Here is a 23,212-nt window from a genome sequence, read left to right as displayed (position 1 = left end):
CCTCTTCAGCCACCTGAACTTTTTCAGGCAGCTGTGGACAGTCACAGTGTCATTTTACAGGCTGGGTGTGTGTGTGTGTGGGGGGGGGGGCCGGGATATAAAGAGATGATTCCTCAGGGTCTTTTCAACACTGAGTCTCTAGGGTCTTACAGCTGCAAAACGATTGGGGAGACTAGCTAACAACCCCTTCACTTTATAGAGGAGGAAAGTGAGGCCTAAGGAGGGACAGTGACCATTCCCTTCACTCTCCTGAAGGCTGTTTAATTCAAGATGGATGTGACAGTTATGGATGGAGTGAGCCCACATACCTCCAATATGAGATTATGGGTAAAAAAAACAGTTTTCACCCTTTGAAAGACAAGGTCAATGTCTGTTTCCGACTGCTAAGAGTACACATATTATGACCATTCCTGTTACTGCTACTTCTTCAATCACCACCAGATGAACAAGGCAGAAAACTGCAGAAACACCGTTCTGTACAAAACCTGAAATATTTTACTTTTTTAAACTTTGATCTAAGTTTACTTAGATTCCATGGACTTGATACAAGAGCATTTGATATGAATCAGTAAATAAAACACTGTAATAGCCACAATAAACTTTGTTAGAAATGTACATGTTGCGAAAAAAAATAATTAAAAAAAAATAGCTTGATGCCTGGATTAGATTAATATAAATGCCGGACAAAGAACAGTGTCAAAGGAAGCTTTAAAAACACCTGTTTTGATTAAATCTGGGGCCCCATTAGACTAACTCTCCGATCCTCCCAGTCTTCCCAGCCCATGTCCCACTTGAACAGGATGTGGGTTAGTTAATAAGGCCTCAGTTGTTTCCTGTAGCTGTTTTCTCATGGACATTTCATCCAGGTAATGGGTATATAAACAAAGCTCATAAGAAATATACAAATATAAAAAGCTACAAACATTAATAAATTACATCATCACAAAACACAGAAACACTTCACAAGGTGCTAGTAAAATAACTGTATCCCCCCCTCCCCTCATCATACAAGAATGAAAACAAAGAGCTGGTATTAAAGTTGAAGAGTCATCTTCAAAATGTGTCTTAAATAGATTTCTTTTTGTACTATTTGATTCTGTATAAGACTGCACCAACGTGACTTGTTTTTCAGGCAATACCTAATTCCCAAAGGAAAAAACAAAACAAAACAAAACAAAAAAGAAAACAAAAAACTAAAACAAAAAGGAAAAATTTTTCAAAGAATCAAACGAAAATATAACAGTTTATCATACTCGGCAAAAAACTCGTATAAATGTTAATGAAGTATTCTATAGAAAGGAATTTCTAGAGATACTTTTACTCTTATAAAAAGAAGTTATTTTAAAAAGCTATTTACAAGCTACATTCTATGAAAAATATGCCTTAGGAAAACACATCTAAAATTAAAAGACGGGATTGCCTGAGAAACAAATTCCACCCCACCCCCCTCAGTGTTTATGTGCAGACAAGCCGCTTAATGGAAGGTAAAAGCACTCTACACCAAACGCTAAGAGTTCAAAAGACAAAAGTATCCAGTCAAATTGTCAATCAGCCCAATGTCGGGCCGGACCGGACCGGACCCGACCGGCCCGAACCGGGCCACCAGACCCGCGCTCCTCAGATTCCCCCAGCTGAAGCCCGGCTGTATCTGGTAAGAAGTGCTTTGAGCGGAGCAATGGACAACCTCCGCAGCGAGGAGGGAGGGGCCAGTAGGGAGGGAGTGGCCGGAGGGCCATCTCCCCACAACCAGCCACCCCCATCCGAGGGTTCCTCCCCAGCTTGTCCTTTGTACCTTGCGTAGCCTCAGTTTCTAGGGAGCTTGTCTTCCAAGCTCAGAACACCGAGCCTTAGCGAAGAACCTATGCTCCTGGGGGACTCCCAGCCCCGTCCCCACATACCCCCTTCATCATTTGCCCAGCCCAGTCTCGTCCCTCCCGCCGCCGCCGCCACAGCTGGGCCGAGGACGACCAGCGCACCAGGGGTCTCCCCGATGCCCCCGACCCTGTCCCCCACGCCTGTGCGTAAACAGACACAGCTCTGTACTCCAAGGGGGGGGTCTCCTAATTCCAAGTGCTTCCGTGCAGTCAATACCCTTCGCTCCCCCCTGTCGTCCAACCTCCTAACAGGGAAGAAAAGAACTTAACTCAGAAATCAAGTCGAGTGCTTTCGGCATCTGAAAATGACTTGGGGAGGAAAAAAAAAAAAGAACGGAGCGTCCCTTCTCTCTTTTTCTGTTTGTTTCTTTTTTTAACCTCTGGCAAGCACCAGAATTTTACCAACTCCGACCTCTTTCCGTGTTCCTTCCCCAGATGCCTCTGGCGTTGGTCCACACTTCCTTTTTCAAAGGGAGTGTGCTCCAGACTGACGAGCATCTCTTCAAGCAAAACAACCTTGCACTTGGGAACAAGTTCAAGGGATATTCTCCTAAGACTGGAATGGTCCTCAAATTCTTGGGTTAACTTTTTGCGAAATGGTCACTCTCAGCAACTTGAGAACGGACGTCTATATTAAAAAATATTTATAGCAGTGCTCTGTACACTCTGACTGCTGAAAGTTAAAAACAACTATTCGAGTGGTGACAAAAAGTTAACTGGGGTCCTCCCTAGGATGAAGCGCAATACTACGGCAGTCCTCCAAGAGTTGAAGATTTAGTGTTGGCTCAGGAAGAAGTCCTGGGCTGGGGAGAAAAGTCCTGGCTTCTCCAATATTAAAGGAGGAGCTTCCCATTCCGGTGTATTTTCAAAATCTTCCCCAGCCTCTGTTTGGCTGTCGCCATGCCTTTTTTCGTGCGTTTTCCTGGGGAAAGAAAAAGATGCAATAAAGACTGTCAGCCTCTCCCACGCTTCAGGACCACGGAGCCAACCAAGTTGCTGTCTGGAAGGCTCTCCACCTTCCAAGAGGGAGGTTAGAGATGGAACTCCACTGGTCCACAGAGAGCCGGGCCTGCCTGGTGCTTCATGGGAACCCTGGACAGAGGCACTCTGGATGTTCAAATGCACTTACAGCCCACTCTCCATTGTCCAGAGGCACTGATGCCCAGCTCATGTGAATTTAGCTTTGGAATGGGCTTTTGTCATTGAATTTGGGTACCGGCCTTCTGCAGTTCAGGAATTTCTCAACACTATAGACAGGCTAGAATGAGAGTAAACAGAGATAGTGTCGATGTTAAATAAGGACTTCAATTAAGCAAAGTAGGTGATAATGTTGACAAGAGCTCGAAAGCAAGATCTGCCAGGATAAGGGCCCAAGGTGAGAGTCAATACCCTTAGCAATGATCAAGAGTTCCTTTATTAGCCAGTAAGGGGCAACAGCAACTAAAAAGATCACAATGTAGGAAGAAGGGAGTTAGAAGAGACTTGAGGGAGATATGTGCTAGCCACAGGAGACCCAGAGCAGGGCAACTACTGTGCTCCCAGGGCCAGGGTCAAGGGTACCAGAGGGGACTATGAATAAAGATGACGAGATCCCCTTCAGGCTGGAAAGGCTGAAAATGAATGGGGGTTCATGGATCTACATTGGAAACTGAGAAAACTGTGACCCAGACAACTTAAGAGGCTTGCTCAACATTGCAGTGATGATAAATGGGAACCCAAGCCGAATCCATCCCCCTTTCAACTGCACTGTGATGTCTCCCTATAGATAAGCAGACTTTTGAACAATCAACTTCCTCAGAATAAGGGAACTGCCAGGCTGCCTTTGAAACAAAAAGAGATAAAAGTGGGGGTAAATAAAATTAATTCTGCCTCATGCAGTCTTAGCTTCCTTCAGGGAGTGGTGTAACTCCCCAGAAGCCAATTCTAGTGGTCTGAACACAGTAGGTGCTTAATAAATGTTTGCCAATTGATTGGAGACATCTAGGATCATAGGTTTAGAGATGGAAGAGCCATCAGAGGTCAAATCCAACCCTCTCATTTTATACATGAGGAAACTGAAATCGAAAGACAGCAAAAGATTTGCTGGGGCCACCGGGCTGGTGTCTGCAGGAGGAGGCACTCAAAGTCCTGCTGGACTGAAAATCTAGGACACTAAACACTATATCGTTGCCTCCGGCTGCTAAATTCTCCATGAGAGCATGGGGCAAATGCTACACATCAGGGCTTGATTTATTGTTTGTTGTCTGTCTAGATTTAAGAACGTGATGACTGTTGTTATTCAGTCGTGTCTAACTCTAGGTGACCCCATGAAGATCATCCATAGGGTTTTCTTGGCAAAAATACAAGGGTGGTTTGCCCTTTTCTCCTCTAGTATGTTCCCATTTTACAGAAGAGGAACCAAGGCAAAGAGGGGTTAAGGGACTTAGTAACTGTCTGAGGCCACATCTGAACTCAGATCTTCCTGACTCCAAGCCTGGGGTTTCTATTCATTACACCACCTAGATCTTAATAATGCAATTAAACTTAAAAGTGTGTTGTACACACTAAGACAACTTACCCACCTAGGCATCTGAAAAAGAACAAAGAATCCCCTTTGCTCTCTGGGCCCCACATGCTTCACTCCCCCTTCCTCTCCTTCCCACAAACCAAGCAAAAAAGGCTGCAGCTGACACAAAGCTAGAGAAAGCTGCAGGTGGTATTTGTTTAGGCTGTGGTTTGCCAAGTGAACTGATAGTAAACAATCCCACAGCCTGAAAAGTGAGAGGGCACTCACTGCCTGTCTTGACTTTGCAGGACAGAGTAGTCAAGAGCAGGCACTTCCTCCGTACCCAGGTCCACTAGTTCAAATGTCTCTTGGGCCCTGTCCCTTTTCTTTTTTTTACAAGTGGATCCTGGGGCAGCTAGGTGGCACAATGGATAAAGTGCTGGCCCTGGATTCAGGAGGACCTGAGTTCAAATCTGACCTCAGACACTTAACCCTCATTACCCAGCCAAAAAAAAAAAAAAAATAGATCCAGCCTTGTTTCCAAATAGGCCCACTCAGGGCTGGCTCTTGGGCAAACCCATTATGCTTTAAGCATCCGGGCTGAAAATATTTCCAAAATACCTGTTTTCCTGCCATTGCAGGCTTGCAGACCTAACTGCACCCCCCTTTTCTTTGGGGGGGGCAAAGATAGCTGTGGCACATTCAGTGAGCCTTGTTCCAATCTGGAGATAGAAACAAAGCCAATGCAGCAAGATGGGAGACTGTGAGGGCAGAATGTCACCTATCTTCTCAGAGATAGTCACTCAATAAACATTTATTAAGTATCTACTATGTGCCAGGTGCTGTGCTAGAGAGACACTGGGGCACTGTACTGGTTGTTTTGAATTAATTTTTATTTTTTCTTCTTTCTTTTTTCTATCTTTTTTTTTTGCAGGTAGGAAAGATTTATTTATCTGCAAGTTTATGGGATGTAATATATACAAAAATGACTGATGTAAAAGCAAAGGATATCAATACAACTTCTTTTTTTTTAATATAAAGCCACAGAATATCAGGGCTGAAAGCAGCCTTCAATATCATCCAGTCCCATACCCTCACTCAAGGTGAGAAGGTGAAGGAGACTGGGTCAGATATGTACTGAACCCCAAACGGCTTGAAGCTAAAGGTAGGGGCATTTTAAAAAATTAAATCCCCATCATGAGCTATCTTTATTATCATTTGCCTCTTTCTCCTAAGAACATCCTAAGTTACCCAAAGCTGAGCCTCCTCACCTCTCCTCTAATTTTCTCAGTATGCCACCTCTTTTTCCTCACCTTTCCTAATCTCTAGTCTCAGAATTGAAGTTTTTCCCTTATAAAGGTCCTGGGTAAAACCGGCATCAAATGGTTGGAGGACAAGGACTATGCTGGTCAGAAGCCTGAGACACTGAGCTCTTTGCTACTTTGATACATGGTGTTTAATAATTCTAGGGTCTAAATGCTCTATTTTGGGCTACAAATAAAAATGTTCCCAAATATCCCACATGAGAGACTTCATTCAGATGAAGGTGAAAACAATAAGCTCCCAATTTTTAACCCCAGGGCCCTGGCAGCATCTGGGAAACATTCAACCCAATAAGCATTTATTACACATCTACTGTATGCAGAGTATTTGCTCAGCATCAGGGGGATACTTTTGGATGAGACATAGTCTCTGCTCTCATGGCACTTAGTTTAAAATCCCACCTTAAACCCTAGACAAAGTGATGTCATTTATCTCAGCCTCAGTTTCCTCATCTGTAAAATGGGAGTAATAACTGAACCCACCTCACAAAGTTGTTTTGAGGACCAATAAGGCAATATATGCAAAGCACTTTGCAAACCTTACAGCACTATGTAAATGCTAGCTATTAGCTACTAGGAGCTGGAAACAGTCAGCTTGTACATCCCTCATCCTACTCACCTTAGTTGTTTACTTATCTTACCCCCCACCCCACCAGAATATAAATTCCTTAAGGGTGAGGATCATACCCTATTCCCATATAGCTCCTCTAGCATCCAGCACAATGTCTTGCATGTTAGGCATTTAAAGAATAAATGTATTTATTGAACAAATGAATGGACATGGAAATTCCAACTCCAGGTTAAGTAGAAAACCCCTGACAATATGAAATCATTCAATACTAAACAAATAAAAATATCAACTCCTAAGTGGGGAGGGTGACAGGGGAAAGAAAAGAGTCACAAGCAGGAAGCTGAGTTAAAGACCAGCGGTGGTGAGATCAGATGGGAGCTCTTGCCATGAGGTAGAAACCAAGAGCTTCTCTTCCCACACCACAGGCTGAGAAGACAAAGCCTGAAGGGTCTTGGCTCCGTTCTCTCCTTCTCCCTCTTCTCTTGCCCAGTGGGTGTGTGCCATTCAGTCCCCTCAGGATCTAAAGCCAGAGCGGCAACTTTGCTGAAGACAATGGAAAACCCCAGGACTGTGGTCGAGCTGCTCCTTCCTCTACTATATACAGCCCTATTGTGGCGGCTAGGTAGACAAAGCTCAGCTGGTGGAGCAGAGGCTTACTTTGGGCACTGTAGGATAGAATGGACCACCTCAGGAAACTGTCTGCCCTGGGCTCTCACAAGAGAAATGGCCTGCCTTGAGGAGGAGAGTCCCGACTCCAGCACCAAGCTCCCCATCACCCCTAGGAGAACACTGAGCCCTATTCTGCTGGCTGGGTAGACAGACACAGAGAAAGAACCCCTTCAAGGGAGCAGCAGCCCAGGAGAGACCCTACCTTTGGCAGCTGCATTATTCTGGGATGACGAGGACGGCCTCCTCTGGGTGAGGAAGACTCCAGGCGCCATGGGCTGGGAACCCCGAGTGACCTGAGTCCCTCCAAAACTGCTGGCTCCGGCTGTATACTCATGGTCGGTGAGGCTGCTGCTATGGGACTCCACCTTGGGTTCAGGCGAGCTGCTTTCCTGGGAGACCTTATTAGTGTTGTTCGGTGACAATTTCTTTTTGGTATTTTTCTTCTTCCTGCCTTTTTGCTCCTCCTTTGAAGAAAGCATGTGGTTATTGGAACACACTCCCCCAGTCCCATAATAAAAAAATCCCAGCACCCCCCCCCCAACACACACACATACACACACACTCAATGATGTGTAACATGGTACAGCCAAATCTGTCATGATGAGGGTGGCTTGTTGATGGGGAATATGACCAAAAGCACTAGGAAGGGACCCCTGGGACTCAGTAGAGAGACCACTCTACTTAGCAATGATGGGACAATTATCTGTGGTTCCAGCCTTGGGACACAGGGTGTCGTTATTTTAAAATGTTGTTGAAACTGAAGCTTAGACATTGGTGAAGGTGACGCTGCAAATGAATGGTGGGAATGGCCTGAGTCACTGAGTGATGGGAAGATCAAGGAATTCAAAATAGGAAGAAGTCCTGTTCTACCGCCTTCCCCAGCTCTGAAGAAGCCAAGCATTTCTATCTTGTTAGTCTTTAAGGCAAGGGGAGACTTCATCTTTGGGGGAAATACTGAATAGTCCCATTCCAGCTAATCTCCCATCACAAAGCTTGAGCATGTTCACATAAAATAACAAATAGCAGAGTCAGATTTCAAACCTAGGGCCTCAAATTCTAAAGCTAGCACGTGGCTTTTTTTTCCCTACTTCAAAAATCCCTTCTTAAAATTTAGGCTCTCCAGCCTTCAGTGGTTGCGCTTCATCTCAAGTCAAGAAGACCAATGGCTCCGGGAAGACCTCAGGGGTATTCATGAGCAGAGTTCAACAGCTCTTTCTCTGTACTGTCTCTTTTCTTGTTGAGATGACTAATGGAAAACCATTGCCCATCTCGGGGTGCAGAAGGATGGGTCACACCCTGGTCAAAGAGTGTGAGTGTGTAGAGTGGGTTTTTTGGTCATTCTCTGAATCCCCAAATCCACCAGGAACTGACAGTAACAGGATGCCAACTGAGTTCATGCAGTGACTGAGGGAGCCACAAGGCTAGCTCCTCATTGGACATAGCCCAAGTTCAATCTCTCAAAATGTAAAACAAGACATTACCAGTGGCCACTAAAGAAGACCTGAGTAATGCTATCTGAGTGTTTCCTTATGAGAGATGATACATTTGTTTGCAACTGAGAGTCTAAGGAGCTGCTCCATCTTTCATGCACGGTAGTTAATATTCCCCAAACATGCTGATGTTTTGACAGCAAGTCCTCATGTCAGAAAGCCTCTTACTTGTCACTTCCTAACATCAGGATGAGCTATGGAAGCTTGTGGTGAAGCCACACACTGAATATTCAATGGTCTGCACTGAATAGTCAATGGGCTTCAGCCATCTCTGGTGGCACATCTATATCATAGTGGTGGGAGGAGGGAGAGGAGGAATAGCCAAACCCTTCATGAGTGCCAAGTCATATCATCCCCTACCCCCCACACACCCCTATTTCAGAATGAGCTCAGGCAGGACATCAACACAGTTATCTCACCTGTTGGGAGAGTTTGGCTGCAGCCGCTGCCAACCCCGTCTCAATAGAAGCCACTCTCGTCCCTTCTCGAACGGGTCTATCTTGCCGAGGCACTGAAGGCCCAACCCTTGCTAAAGAGAAAAGAATTTGTCAGTGTCTCAGCTACTCACTGGGTTGAGCCAAACTGATGAGCATATCACAGGAAATCCCCAATTCCCTCTGTAATTCTGCATCCCTGTGACCAAATGCTTTTTTACATGCATGATGGGAAAACAATGCAGCTCTGTAGCCATAAAACTAATGGATAGGGAAGCTCCTGGCCTTCAAATCCTTGTTCATGCCTCAGCCTCAGTGGTCTCCCTCGGCTACACTAAAAGGATATCTGCCTTTGTCCTCACCTGAGCTCCCCCATTCTTAGCTCAACACTTGACTATAAAGACAGCACATGAAAGGTCACACGGCCACTACACAGGACAAAGCCGAGGCTGCCACATAGGCTAAGAGCCCTGGTTAAAGTTGAATTTCCATCCCAGTCCCTGTCAGAAAGACCAGTCAAGTAAAACTATTCCAAATGAACTCTGGGAAGAGTAGCGAGGCAAGGAAGAACATGGGGTGAAGGGAAAGAAAAAAACAAAACACAAATGCACCAAACATCCCAGATCTCATCCCTCAGGAGGCCAGATGTCCAGTTACCTGTCGGGCTGTATGGAGCATCGTCTGAGCTTTTTCTCTTTTTCGATCGAGACTTGAATATTGGATTATCTTCATCTGACTCCAGGGAGGGATAGACTAAACAAAGGGAAAAGAAACACAACCTCCCTGAAAACCTGTGCATCCTTCCCTGCCAGGAGCAAGGCCTAGACCTCCCAGGGCTGGCTGGAAAGCACCTCTCTCTATATCCAAGGGCTTGTGCTCAGGGCCAGTTTCCTCCCTGGGGAACGTGGGAATGCAGGTCCAATCTTCTCAGAGTCATTGCAAGCAACCATACAGCATCCTATAAATACGAATTACGTTCCCAGCAGCATATTACAGCGATATAAGTCATTTATTTACACCATCCCGATTTGCATATTCCCACAATGTGCATGTTTATCTGTCCTTTCCTAAAGCCATTTCTTTCCCAATTCCACATGGGGTAATGTACTGAGTTCTCAGCATTGGCACTGATTTCTCAGAAATGCCTGGTAACCACCCCCCGACCTTTACTGCCGATTGTCCTTATACCCCCAATAGCTACACTTCCACTAAAGAGGGGGCTATGAGAACATGTTCATTGAGGAGGTTCCACTGACTGCAGAGGAGGAAGGTGGTTCTTAAAATGAAAAGTTCCTTAAATTCCTTTAGTACTTGTACATTTCTAAAGCCTGGGCACAACTATTGTTTCAATTGCTCCTGACTTCCCCACCCCCACCCCCACCTCCACCTTTAAGCCATCTAGAGAAGGTAATATTATCCTTATTTCTGTCATCAGTAAATATGTATTAAGCACCAATTATGTGCTGGGCACTGTGCTAAGAGGCAAAGGACAGTCCCTGCTCTCAAGGAGCTCACAATCTAACAGGGAAGACAACAAGCAAACACATATGTACAAACTAGCTATGCGGGGAAAATGGGAAATCATTTTCAAAGGAAGGCACTAGAATTAAGAAGGGTTAGGAAAGACTTCCTGTAGAAGATGGAATTTCAGGGGCAGCTAGGTGGCGCAGTGGATAAAGCACCGGCCCTCAGGAGAACCTGAGTTCAAATCTGGCCTCAGACACTTGACATTTACTAGCTGTGTGACCCTGGGCAAGTCATTTAACCCTCATTGCCCCACAGAAAAAAAAAAAAAAAAGATGGGATTTCAGCTGGGAATTCACATTCCAGGCACGAAAATGCCCAGTGCCAAAAGAAGGAAAGTCTTGTTTGTGAACCAGCTAGGCCAGCATCACTGGACTGAATAGTACCATCAGGGAGCACCATGTAAGAAGACTGGAAAGGGGAGAGGGGGCTGGGTTATGAAGGACTTTAAATGTCAAACAGAGCACTTTGTATTTATTTGATCCTGGAGGCAACAGAAAGCCACGGGAGTTTACTAAGTAGCGGCGTGAGAAGATTAGACTTGTGTGTTTTAAGAAAATGCTTTTAGTGGCTGAATGGAGGATGGATTGGAGTGGGGAGAGACTTAAGGCAGGCAGACCCAATGGCTATTGCAGTAGTCCAGGTGCAAGATGATGAGGGCCTGCATCAGAGACGTGGCAGTGTCACGGGAGAGAAGGGAGCATATTCAAGAGATGCTGCAAAGGTCTTAGCAACAACAGTAGCTTGGATATGAGGCGGGTGACAGATAGTGAGGAGTCCAGGATGACCCCTAGGTCACAAGTCTATTAATGCATAAGGAAACAAAGGCATAGAATCTGAGCAATTTGTCTAAGGCCACATAGATGGTTTGTGCCAGGCCTTTGACTAGAATCTAGGGTGCCTAACTCCTGTTTCTATCCTTTATTTCACCCAAATCCCCATTCTCTTTCTAGGCCATAAGTCATCATGGCTGCCTCCCTGAAGGCAGGTGCTCTTTTCTGTGTTTGCCATTCTTGGAAGCCTGGAACATCATTAGGGCTTAATAAACGCATGTCAAGGAAATAGCTTTGATGACCTGGAAGGTGGCAAGTGTGGCCACTTTTCAGGTGTGCTGTAGCAGACACTTTTCAAGCCAGGTTGGATGTGATGGCCAATAAAGGCTCTTCCAACTCTGAAATCTCACAGTTCTCTCAGAGCCCAGGGGCACAGAGCTAGGAGAGATGCCTGTGTTTTCAGGAAACTACACGGTGGGCAGTGGAAGCTGTGGGCTCACCCCCTCCACTCAGGGTCCAATGGAAACCCAAGTTCTCTTGTCTTTTTCAGAGGTCCTAGCCTGGGTCTACTTGATACATCTTGAAAAATGGGCAATTCATTTTTTTTTCAGTGTCTGTCAAACCAATGTATGGTCCTAGAGCAACTGTATAATTCAGCCACCGAACCCAAATCTGCTGACCACCTGAGCAATAAATCCAGCTTTTGTTAACCAAGCCTGGACATAAGAAACGAAGACCATTCAAATCAGTGGTCTAAATGTGGCATTAACATGAATTTCTTCAACTAACGCCCACCCTGATCCATTTCCAAAGTGTCATCTGCAGAGCTGCTCACTGTGTAATGCTTTCAGAAGAGTTCTAATGTCATTAGCTGGTCTGATGGGCCTACAGGTGCTATAATTGCCTAGTCTCCACAAACTCTCCAAAAAGTCATCTTTGGAATATACAGAGTTTCTAAAATGGAAATAAGTCTTGTTTGCATTAACCTTCAGAGGATTCCAATTTTCACATTAATGTATTTCTACGTAGCAAGCAGTGAAATCAGATATTAACTCCAGACAGTCACGATGTGTTTCAGGCACGGGTAGCCGGCAGCCACAATCTGGGACGTGGGGTTTTTATTACACGGCTCAGGAATGTATACAGCACTTGGGAGCAGAAGGTGAATGCCCCACATGGGCTCTCCTTACTCCACTTAGGAGCCTGATCGGTTTTTATCCTGTTTGAAGGGGCCCTCAGGTGCTTAATGGGGACTGCCTGGGGGGCAGGGGTAAGAAAGGAGGAGGTCTTTGATAGGGGTATAAAGAGAGTCATTGGGGAGTTCTGAGCTCTCTTTAGCAGTGGCTCAGGTCCCACAGGCTCCACTGATAAGGCAAAAATCCACAGGCAGAGCATGGTCGTTAATGTTTTCACTAACTCAGAAATGCTCTTTGTCAAATCCAGGCCCACAGAGGAAAACATTTCATCACAGAGAGTGACTGTCGGTACGTAGTTGTTTGCATGTGGTCTCCCCCAAGAGACTCTGAGCTCATTTAAGAAGAAGAACCACCTTTTGCCTTTCTTGTACTCTTGGAGTTTAGCACAACACTTGGCACAAAGTGGGTACTTAATGTTTACTGACTGACTAATAAATGCTTGATGCTTGGTTGATCAGGAATGAACCCCCCCCCGCCCAGTCTTCCCAATAAGCAAGCTGCTTCCTCCCTCTGAGACTCAGTTTTCTATTTATAAAATGAGATGACCCTTGAGGGGCACCGCAGCCCCTCAAAGTTAACAACTAGCTTATGGTGGGTTATAGCACAGCAATAATAACATGGAGGGGGGGGCAGCCAGGTGGTACAGCACATGGAGCACTGGGCCTGGAGTCAGGAAGATCTGGATTCAAATCTGGCCTCAGACAGAGTTGTATGACCCTGAGCAAGTCACTTAACCCCTGTTTGCCTCAGTTCATCTGTAAAATGGGGACACAGTGCAGAAGGAAATCGCAAAATCACTCCAGTGTCGCTGCCAAGAAAATCAAAAACAACGACAATAACACAGAAGTTATAGTTTCAAACCACCTGTGACAGTTCTCTTTAGTTAATTATAATATCTACATTGAATATGGTATTAATATATAATAATGGGGGGCAATAAAGGTGGTACAGTAGATAAGAATCCTGGACTTTCAGTAAGGAAGACTCAGGTAGAAATCCTGCCACAAGGGGGCAGCTAGGGGGCACAATGGATAGGCATCAGCCCTGGATTCAGGAGGACCTGAGTTCAAATCTGACCTCAGGCACTTGACACTTACTAGCTGTGTGACCCTGAGCAAGTCACTTAACCCTCAATTTCCCGCAAAACAAAACAAAAAAACAAAAACAAAAAAAGAAATCCTGCCACAGACACTTTGTAGCTGTGTGACCCTTAGGTCACTTAACTTTTTGGTGCCTTCGTTCCCTCCTCAATTAAGGGCAAATAAGAATAGCATCTGCTTCACTGGGTTGTTGAGGATCAAGTGAGATAATCCATGTAAAGTGTTCTGTAAACCTTAAAGGGCTACATAAATAGAGACTCGAAGACCTGGGTGCAGGTGTCACCTCTGGTACACTCTGGCAGTGTGACCCCCAGATAAATGATGTCATGGCTCAGTGCCCCAGGCAACTGTCCAAGATTCTGTTATAGGGCAGGTAGTGATCTGCTTTGGAAAATGGAGTTTCCTTGCTGGGAGTCCCCTACACCAATCTAGACAAAGTAATAAATGATCATCCTAACACCTCACAGGCTCATTGTAGGGAAAACACTGTAATAAAACTTAAAGGGGATAGAGAAATGTGATTCCGAGATGACACCATGTCTCAGAATGGCCTTTTCTGAGCTGGCCAGAAGAATCCCAGGAATTCAGAGGCAGAAGGAACTCCAGAGATCATCCCAGTCCACTCTCTCATCTACAAGAGGAGGAGAGGGAGGAAAGGCCCCTGGACTTGGAATCAGAAGGGCCTGAGTTCAAACCCTGACTCTGCTCCTTACTGTTGATGTGACCCTGGGAAATTCATCTAACCTTCCTGTGCCTCAGTTTCCTTATCCCTTCCAGCTCTGAATCTGATTTCGTGGGTCACTTCCAGAGGAAGATCCTAGACTTCTCTAAACTAGGGATCCTAAAAGAGAAGATTACAGATTTAGAATTGAAAGAAGCCAATTACTCTGACCATTCCACCCACCCACCACCACCATTTTACAGAAGAGGCCACTGAGGCCCAGGGAAGTGAAGTGCCTAAGTCACACAGGGGTTAACAGAGGCAAGACTAGAATCCAGGCCTCTTGACCCAATGCACCCTAGTCATCGAAGGACCCTGCTGGATCGTTAATGAAGCAGACAAGCAGATCAATTTAGGGAAGAAGAGAGCTCATGAGCTCCACCTGGCCCTGTCAGGGGGCCAGTAACTACTCTCCCTGAAGCACAAAATACCCCAGAGAAACAAGCGGGACAAGCCCAGAATCAGAATCCTTCCCCAAGAGAATGCACATAAAAACGGACATTTCCTTGGGAGAGTAAGTCACTGCACTGCCTAGTGAAGAGAGTCTTGGTGGGGGCTTCAGTTTGGGCGCCTGTTCCTCCACCCTCTTAGCTCTGAGCCCAGGGAGGAGGAGCAGGCCCTAGGGGTGCTCCAAATCCAAGGCTCTGACCCTCACCCCCTCAAGCCAGGAAGTAAATAAAAGGCAGGCTCGGGGAGCAGGGGGAGATGGGAGAAGAGCAGCTACTCACCATAATCTGAGTCCTTGAAGCAGGCATCTAGGTGGTCCTGATCCTCCTCATAGTCTTCAATGTCAATGCTATTCTTTGTGCTTTTCTTTAAGAGCCGCTTGCCGGCACTCTTGTTGCCCCCTCCCCCATTCTTCTTCGAGTTCTGGGCCGAGATGGAATTGCTCTTTGCTTGGCTGGTGCCCCACGACGTCTGCAGGCAGGAGTCCGAAGACTGGAGGTTTGCCATGGACAACATTCCCTGAATAGCTTCCTGTGTGCTGGGGGAGGCAGGTGGCTGACTGAGGGGGGCACAGGAAGAGATAAGGCACTCTCAGCTAATTGCAAAAATAATATTGCAAAAATAAATAGCCCCTCGGGTAGCCCAGGCGGGTTGGCGGCTGGCGGGCGGCAGGCAGACAGGGGAAGGCCTAGGGTTTGGATTCCTCGTGACAAGGTTGTTGTACCATACGTGAAATCAGTGGCTCGCAATTATGAAATCAAGGGCTCCCTGCTCCAGATTAGAAAGCTTCGAATGCTTTAGTTTCATGATTAATCCCTTCCCCTACCTCTCATGACATCATACCCTCCCCCCAAGGCTCAGGAGGCCACACAGCCAAGTAAAAGCCACCCCCAAACTTCTGTGAAGGCAAAGAGTGCTAGGACTCACAAAGGGACAGCCTGGAGCCCAGCAGGGTTGGCAACTAAGAGGGAATGGAGGAGCGAAGAAGAGACAGAGACACAGAGAAACACACAGAGACAGAGGCAGGCACACGGGGAGAAGGAGCCTTAGAGAGACAAATAGAAAAGGAAACAGAGATATGGGGAGACAGAGACAGAGACAGAGACACGTGGGATCTGAGTTGAAAACAATACAAGACCACCTAATCAAACCACTACCTAATCAAGATGACAGACAGTCCTCCGGTCCCCACTTGAAGCTCTCCGGTGAGGAGCCACCCCCTCCCCACTGAGAGCATCCATTCCATTCTGGATGGCTCTGTTGGTTAGCAAGTTTTTCTTGACATAAAACTTAAATGGGCCCATCTTCAATTTCTGCCCACGACTCCTGGTTCTGCCCTCCGTGGCCCAGAAGAACACAGCTAATCTCACTTCCACTTAGAGCAATACAAGGAGAGTAAGACAGACAGACAGACACTGGCTCACACAGAGAATAAAGCACACAGGGAGACAGGGGGAGAGTGAACGAGGTGTACTACTCATGGTGTCCTCTTGCTCAACCCTAATGAAAAGATTCCTAGGACCTAAACACTTACCATAGGTAAGGGGAACAGAATAAGTGATGTGTAAAGCGCCTACTGTGTGTCAGGAACTTTACAAATACGGTCTTATACTTCTGGCTTGGCTGAAGGGAGGAAGAGAGGAGGAGGCAATTGAAGTTTATTACCCTCTTGGGCCCAAGCAGATCTGTAGTCTGTTCTCTGGGAAGCCCAGTCCCTCTGCCCTACCCAAAGCCATTGGAATTCCTTGCTCCCCCCCCCCTCCCCAGGAAAACCCGGGCCAATGTTCCCACTTACATCTGAGGAACATACAATCCATCACCTCCTTCAACCCCTCTGGAGAGCAGCCTTCATCACAGCTTTGGGAAACCCTTCTAGAGGCAGCTGCCCCTGTGGGGTGGGGGTGTGGGGGGAGGGAAGTGGGGGGTATCTATGTCAAAGCAGATGGTGGAAGGACAAGCCGGCAGCTGCAGCTCTGTAAGCTCACAGAGAGAGAGTCCCCTTGCCCACAGAGCAGCTCCCAGACACAGTGTTCTTGGGGGTCCTCAGGAGGAAGCAGATTTCTCTAGGCGTTCCAGAGTTTTGTGGATGTCATAATGCCAATAACTCAAGACAAGATTTAAGGAACTGAGCCCCTTGAGGTCGGAGGTCTTACTCACTTGTCTCCCCTGGTGGAGCCTGAGTCAGGGCCCTGAATCAACCCGGCTTTCAAGAACTGCCTTTTTGATTAGAAAGACTTCCTCTCCCAAAGAACTAAGCTTTTGGAATCTTTCCCTCACCCTTTCCTAATGAAGAGACAGCATTTGAGCTGTCCCAGACTTAGCCTATAGGAACAGGAAGAAACTCAGATTTAGCTGGCCTCCCAAGTCTGCTCCTGAGAGGCCAGCCCTGGGAAGATGCAGGTGATGGGGCTCCTCACGGACAGTACCCTATGCTGGTCTCTGCCCCCTTTTCTTGTCCCCACTATGGAGCTAGACAATAAAAGCTTGATAAAGTCCTCTTTTTACAATGCCACCTGAATGCAAACCCTGCCCAGGGAGCTACTTTCTGATTCCCTAAAACTTGGTCCTCCAGCATCTCACCTGAAGTTATAAGCAAAGTGATTTGTTCCCCTTGACTAAGTAACAGTGATAGTGAATACAGTCAAATCTCCACTATGCCAAGACCAATCACCCATTTTGTGGATTACTGGATGGTCACACAAACCATCCTGCCTGCCTAGAATGCACTTCCTCCTCCATTCTACCTCCTGCAAGGGCTCAGCAAGCTGGTGCCATGCCACCTCCTGCATAAATACTCCTCTTGCCACCCCCCCCCAACCCCAGCTATGAGCGGTCTCTCATGCCTCAAGTCAGGAAACGTCCGGCCCTACCACTGCCAACCCTTGGGCTCCCCACTCCTCTGTTCTTGGCGCCAAGCCAGATTGACAAGAGGCCTCTCCAAACTGTACAAGTTTCACAAACAACTTAATAAATGACATTCATGCCATAACTTCCCATTTGTAAAGGTAGAAATGCTTGATCTCAACCCTACCACGGTGCCTCTACAATGCTCACCTAGTTCTGCCCTTGCAGACCAAGCAGAACCAGACTCTTTCCCATGAAAGCTCATAAAGTCAGTCACTGGAGCCAGCAGAGATGTCATCCTGTTCATTCTCTTGCCGCCTTCAGGTAAGAAGAGCAGAAGGCTTCGGAAGGCCTTGCTTTGAGTCATTCCTGCTTCTTAGTATCTGGCAAGATACTCAATCTCTGTGGACTTCCCTTTCCTCATCTGTAAAATGAGGGAGGTTGGGAGCAGGGGGGTTACCCTATGGCATCTTCCAGTTCTGCACTCTACAGTTTTTCAATCCTGTCATCTAAAGGATCTGATCTGTGCAACATAGTGAAAATGTTATTATTGTCTCCATTTTGCAGAGAAGGAAACTGAGTCTTCAAGGTCACTTGCCCATAGTCATGGGTAGCAAGAAGAGTCGGGGAGGGGGGGGCAGCTAGGTGACGCAGTGGATATGGATTCAGGAGGACCTGAGTTCAACTCCGACACTTACTAGCTGTGTGACCCTGGGCAAGTCACTTAACCCCAATTGCCCCGCAAAAAGGAAGGAAGGAAGGAAGGAAGGAAGGAAGGAAGGAAGGAAGGAAGGAAGGAAGGAAGGAAGGAAGGAAGGAAGGAAGGAAGGAAGGAAGGAAGGAAGGAAGGAAGGAAGGAAGAAATATTTGGGGCAGCTAGATGGCACAGTGGATAAAGCACTGGCCCTGGATTCAGGAGTACCTGAGTTCAAATCCAGCCTCAGACACTTAACACTTACTAGCTATGTGACCCTGGGCAAGTCACTTAACCCCAATTGCCTCACCCAAAAAACCAATTAATTAATTAATTTTTTTTTTTTTAAAGAAGAGTCAGGACTCCAACTTGGGTCCTAGTTTAAGACCCCTTAGAACTTACAGAGACCCTAGAGATCACTAAGCTAACACATTCTAGCAGCCAGTACAGTGAGGAGAAGAATGAGAAAGACTGTCGATATGCTTTTGCTCAGTCCATACCTTTTATAACATCCCTGCTAAGTGGTCACCTAGCCTGGGCCTGAAACACTCCTACCTCTCAACAGCTCTAGAAGGAAGGAAAACTCCCTGTGAAACGTACACCCCTTGCTCCCAGTTCTGCCTACTTAGGCCAAACAGAACATTGCTATTCCTGCATTCATCTGAAAGCTCTTAATGTAACTGAATATGGCCCCCATGCTAACATATTACTATTCTTCCCTGTGTATCTGCTGCATCCCCCTCCCCCCTAGAAAGGATGCCCCCTGAGGACACGGATTGCTTGATTTTTGTACTTGTATCTCCACAATGGCTTGAACATAGTCAGCACTTTATTACAGATTGAAACAGAATCATGAAAAAAACTCCACTTCTTTTGTTCTCTTCTTTCTGCTTAATGAGTTTCGCCTCTACTCCACAATACTTCCATGGAGGCTCAATCCCATCTAGCCTGGGCTGCATTAGCAGCCCCTGAACAAGGGAGAAGATGAAAAGTCTTTGCTAAATTCATAGTAAGGGACTATTTGTGGATTTTAGTTTCCTCAACTGATGCCCATTAACAATAACTACTTTAAGAGGGCTGATTGTGTGGTGCATTTTCCAGTCTTGTTCACTAACAGAACCCCCATACCACTGCCCAATACCAACTCTAGCCACTATTGAATTAATTGTTCAGCATCCAATGGTGGTAAAAAATTTTCACCATGAGCATATGGTATAGACATCAGTCAAAGGCACATGTACATTTGAGGATAAAAACCAATCCGTGCTAGCAGCTGGTGAATCAATGAGCAGGACACAGACGCTTAGTGAGGAAAATAATACTTTAATCCTCCAATTATCATACCAAAATCCTTAACTTATTTCCCCCTGAGTGATAAACACAGAGCAAATCATCGAGAAGAAATTAACATATTTTCCCCCATTTTCTTCAATTCTTTTCCCAAACAGTGAATCCTCAAAACAGTGGAAATGGACCATCAAAAACTGACCCTACACACCAAATAGCAGCATTAGGAGAGGAACTGCCTAGGGCAAACCAGGCCCCAGCAAATAAAGGGATAGGAGCTGATCAAACCTAAGTCAAACCACAGCAAGAGAGAGAGCAGAGCATTGTGAGCGTGAGAGTGTGTGTGTGTGTGTGTGTGTGTGTGTGTGTGTCCATCCATGTGCATGCATGTGTGTAAAACCATTTTAAAGAGATAGAATGCAAAGTGTTTCTCATTAGGGTATTTATCTGCAGATCAGCCTCCCTCCATTTCTGGCCCCATCCTCCCAAATGTACATAATATAAAACGTGAAACAGGAAACCATCATTAGGCGTTTGAAAGCTGCTGCGACTTATTACAGGGTCCGTAAATGGCTTCTTTCCTTTTCTGCCTGTGTCTTTACTTTCTCTTGGTTAAGACTGTGAACAAGACCTTTTTTATTAACTCCAGTGTGTCGGCTCCAAAGAGGACCTCCCAGGCTCTGCCCCTCAGCTCCAATGGAAACAGCCGAATCAGCTGCGCTCCCTTGCCCCCAACACTTCCGAGCCACTCCTGTCTGGCTTTGTAGAGACCCTCAGATACGTGAGAGACCTCAGCAGGAGGAGGAGAGGGAAGCACCACCACCCTCAGTTAGGCACTCTCGCTATTTAGGGGGCTCGTGTGAGTTTCTGAGAAGCCAGGTTCCCAGGACTGGTGAGGGCTTTAGCTCTCGGACACGCTATTGGCTGGGTGGTAGCCATCTGCATCTTCAGCACCCAAAAGACACAGAGCCACGAGGACTGTTGGCACCTACGGGGAGGGATGATCTGGAAAGTACACAACCATTTAATGGAGAAGTTCAGCCAATGAAAAATCCATAAGCCAAGAGGGCTGACAAGGGATGTCTTGGTGCCCAGAGAGCCTGCACTGTGCCCCGGGTCCAAGGAAAGTGAAACCACTGTGGACAGTGGTCGGGGGAGGGAGCTTTCACAAGGGAATAGCGTGGTCTGGGGAAGAACACAGGAGATCGGGAGCCAGAGAGACAAACCCCTACATCACTACCCAGCTGAGGTGTGTGAAACCTCAGCTTCTCTCCTCTCTGGGACTCAGTTTGAGCCTCTGAAAAAATGAGAGGGTTGAAGTCATTATCAATAGCTTTGGAAGACTCCCTTCCAGCTTCAGCACTTCCATGTTCTGTGATCTTTCAGTTCTAACAATCCATGCTTTGTGATCCCCGTTCCCAACTTGACAATTCCGTGTTCTGAGCCAGTCTTTCTAAGGTCCCTCCCAACTCCCGATTTTCCATGTTCTCAGGTCCTAACTTTTAACTTTCCATGTTGTACGGCCTTTCTAGCTCCGGCAGTCTAGGCCCTCCCAACTCTTAACATTTTATGTTCTAACGTTCAGTAGAGCTTTGATATTTTATGACTCCAAGCTACGATTGCAAAACTCCAATTCACCATAAACATAACTACAGAGCATTACCATGTAATGACATGTGTAATGTCCAAGATAAAGATTTCAAGTTTATTCACTTTGTGGGTTTTTTGTTAAGCAAACAAAACAAAAAGGGAAATGCAGGATACCTAGCAGAAAACCTTCCCCACATCTGTCGTCCAAAACCCCATAAAGATCCCGTGTCCTATTTCTCTCCCATTAGAATAAAGCATGTCCTGGCTGTCTGCAAAGAGAATACTGCATACAAAATAGTAATTTATGAAATAAAATACAGTCATTTGATTTAGCAAGAGCTATTTCCAATCAAGACCTTAACCCACACCACCAGAACCCCAGTGTTTATTTAAGAACAAGGACTGATACGACCGATTCCTGCTGAACTACCAACCGCACGCAGGGCTGGATTTCAGACCACACTATTACTGATGCTTCAACTTTGATTTCAGAAACCACAGAGGCTCAGCAGGCTGAGACAGGGATTGGACAAAACGGGGAGGCAAAGCCTTCGAGTCCCTGGTGCCTTTGCATAAAAGCTCGGGTCTTATTCATTTCTGAGTTACAAGTGCCCACAGCCCTCGACCCACCGGGGGCAAAAGGCTTAACCAGATTTCATATAAGCTGGGCCACCCACTCTTCCAACTGTACCCCAGTGACTTTTCCAGGGGTCAAGAATCTGAATGATATGAAAGCAGGGTACTTAAGGAAATGCCCCTCCTGCCCTGACTTTCACAGGATGGAAATGAACGTCAGCCTTCCATCCTTCTCTATATGTTTTGGGCCTCAATTTCAGCATCTGTAAAATGAGAAGATGGGAAGGGATAAGCTCTAAGGTCACTTCTGACTCTAAACAGCCAATTCTATGACCTCAGGGCCTGACGCTCACATGAAAGACCAGCTCCTACTTATCTCCAGTGTAGTCGAAGCAGAAGAGTGTTCTGGTTAATCCAAAATAGAAAGGTACCAGGAGCCACACACTGAAGACCCCTATTCACTCAAGGAAAATACTCAAAACATAATCAAGTTCACTGGGCACTTACAGCGTCCTAGAGGGGACTGAATGTTTCTTGGGAGATTTAGAAGGTGCTTAGAGATGGGGCCGTGTTTGATGGTCATTGTAATGATTTCCCAAAAAAGTCTCCGGCTATACAAGTTTTCTGCTGATTGGATTCTGGGTAAATGACATACTGCTGTGAGACAGCATGACTTACTACAAAGAGTACTGAACTTGGATTGAAGGGTCTTGGGTTCAAACCCTAGCCCTGCTAATGACCCACTTGGCCTTGGACAAGCCACTTCTTCATCTATAAAACGAGGGGGTTAAAGTGGATGAGATCTAAGGTCTCCCCAAGCTCTGATGCTCTTTTATCACTCAAGGGCAGGCCAGAGGCCACCATAACCAGAGTGGTCCAGATGTCTCCAAACATCACCATGCCCTTCTGTACTACAATAGGCAGTCTCTCCCTCGCTGCCTATTCAATACAGCCAGGTCTCTGATTCTATAAGGTGCTGCCAGACTTTCTATGCCCACCTTCCTCGTGAATTTGACTTCAGAGTATGCAGACCTTCCTCCCCAAGCCCCCCTCAGGGTCAGGAATTGGCATCTGCTCTTTGTTTTTTGTTTTTTTAGTGAGGCAATTGGGGTTAAGTGACTTGCCCAGGGTCACACAGCTAGTAAGTGTTACGTGTCTGAGGCCAGATTTGAACTCAGGTCCTCCTGACTCCAGGGCCGGTGCTCTATCCACTGCGCCACCTAGCTGCCCCTATTTTTATTTTATTTTTTTTGTCCACTGCACCACCTAGCTGCCCCTTGGCATCTGCTCTGGAGGTAGGATGCCCACCGAACTCCAAGGAGGCGACCTACTGGCATGTTGGGGCACAGAGTGGGATCTTTTTTGTTCCCTTCCTGTCTTTGGTTGGAGTGCTCTGACTGATGTCCTAAAGTGAGAAGACTGTTAGGGACCTGACGAGGGTTGACTGACGCTTAAACGCTTTTGGTGGCTGCTTCCATTCCAAGTATAATAGTGTAAGTTCTTAAATTATGCAAGGACCTGGCCATCTACACCTTTAAAAACCCAACTTGGGGGGCAGCTAGGTGGCGCAGTGGATAGAGCACCGGCCCTGGAGTCAGGAGTACATGAGTTCAAA

General features: G+C 46.4%; 1 protein-coding gene across 3 annotated transcripts in view; it reads right to left on the bottom strand.

The window, feature by feature from the left end:
- Window positions 1-472: 472 nt before the first annotated feature.
- Window positions 473-23,212, bottom strand: part of PHF2 (PHD finger protein 2) — a 198,822-nt gene continuing 176,082 nt past the window's right edge. For 2 of the 3 annotated variants that reach the window (XM_043975714.1, XM_043975715.1), the window contains 5 exons: window positions 14,888-15,165; window positions 9,503-9,598; window positions 8,831-8,940; window positions 7,124-7,385; window positions 473-2,796 (listed from right to left, as the gene is read on the bottom strand). In XM_043975714.1, coding sequence (XP_043831649.1) covers window positions 2,708-2,796; window positions 7,124-7,385; window positions 8,831-8,940; window positions 9,503-9,598; window positions 14,888-15,165 — 835 coding nt within the window. In that variant the 3' untranslated portion in view covers window positions 473-2,707. The other variant, XM_043975716.1, reaches the window with a different exon arrangement.

The sequence above is a fragment of the Dromiciops gliroides genome, chromosome 1 (genome assembly GCF_019393635.1).
Source record: "Dromiciops gliroides isolate mDroGli1 chromosome 1, mDroGli1.pri, whole genome shotgun sequence".
Lineage (NCBI taxonomy): Eukaryota > Metazoa > Chordata > Mammalia > Microbiotheria > Microbiotheriidae > Dromiciops > Dromiciops gliroides.
The sequence above is the reverse complement of the archived record's forward strand: the minus strand, read 5'-3'. Positions and strand labels throughout refer to the sequence as shown.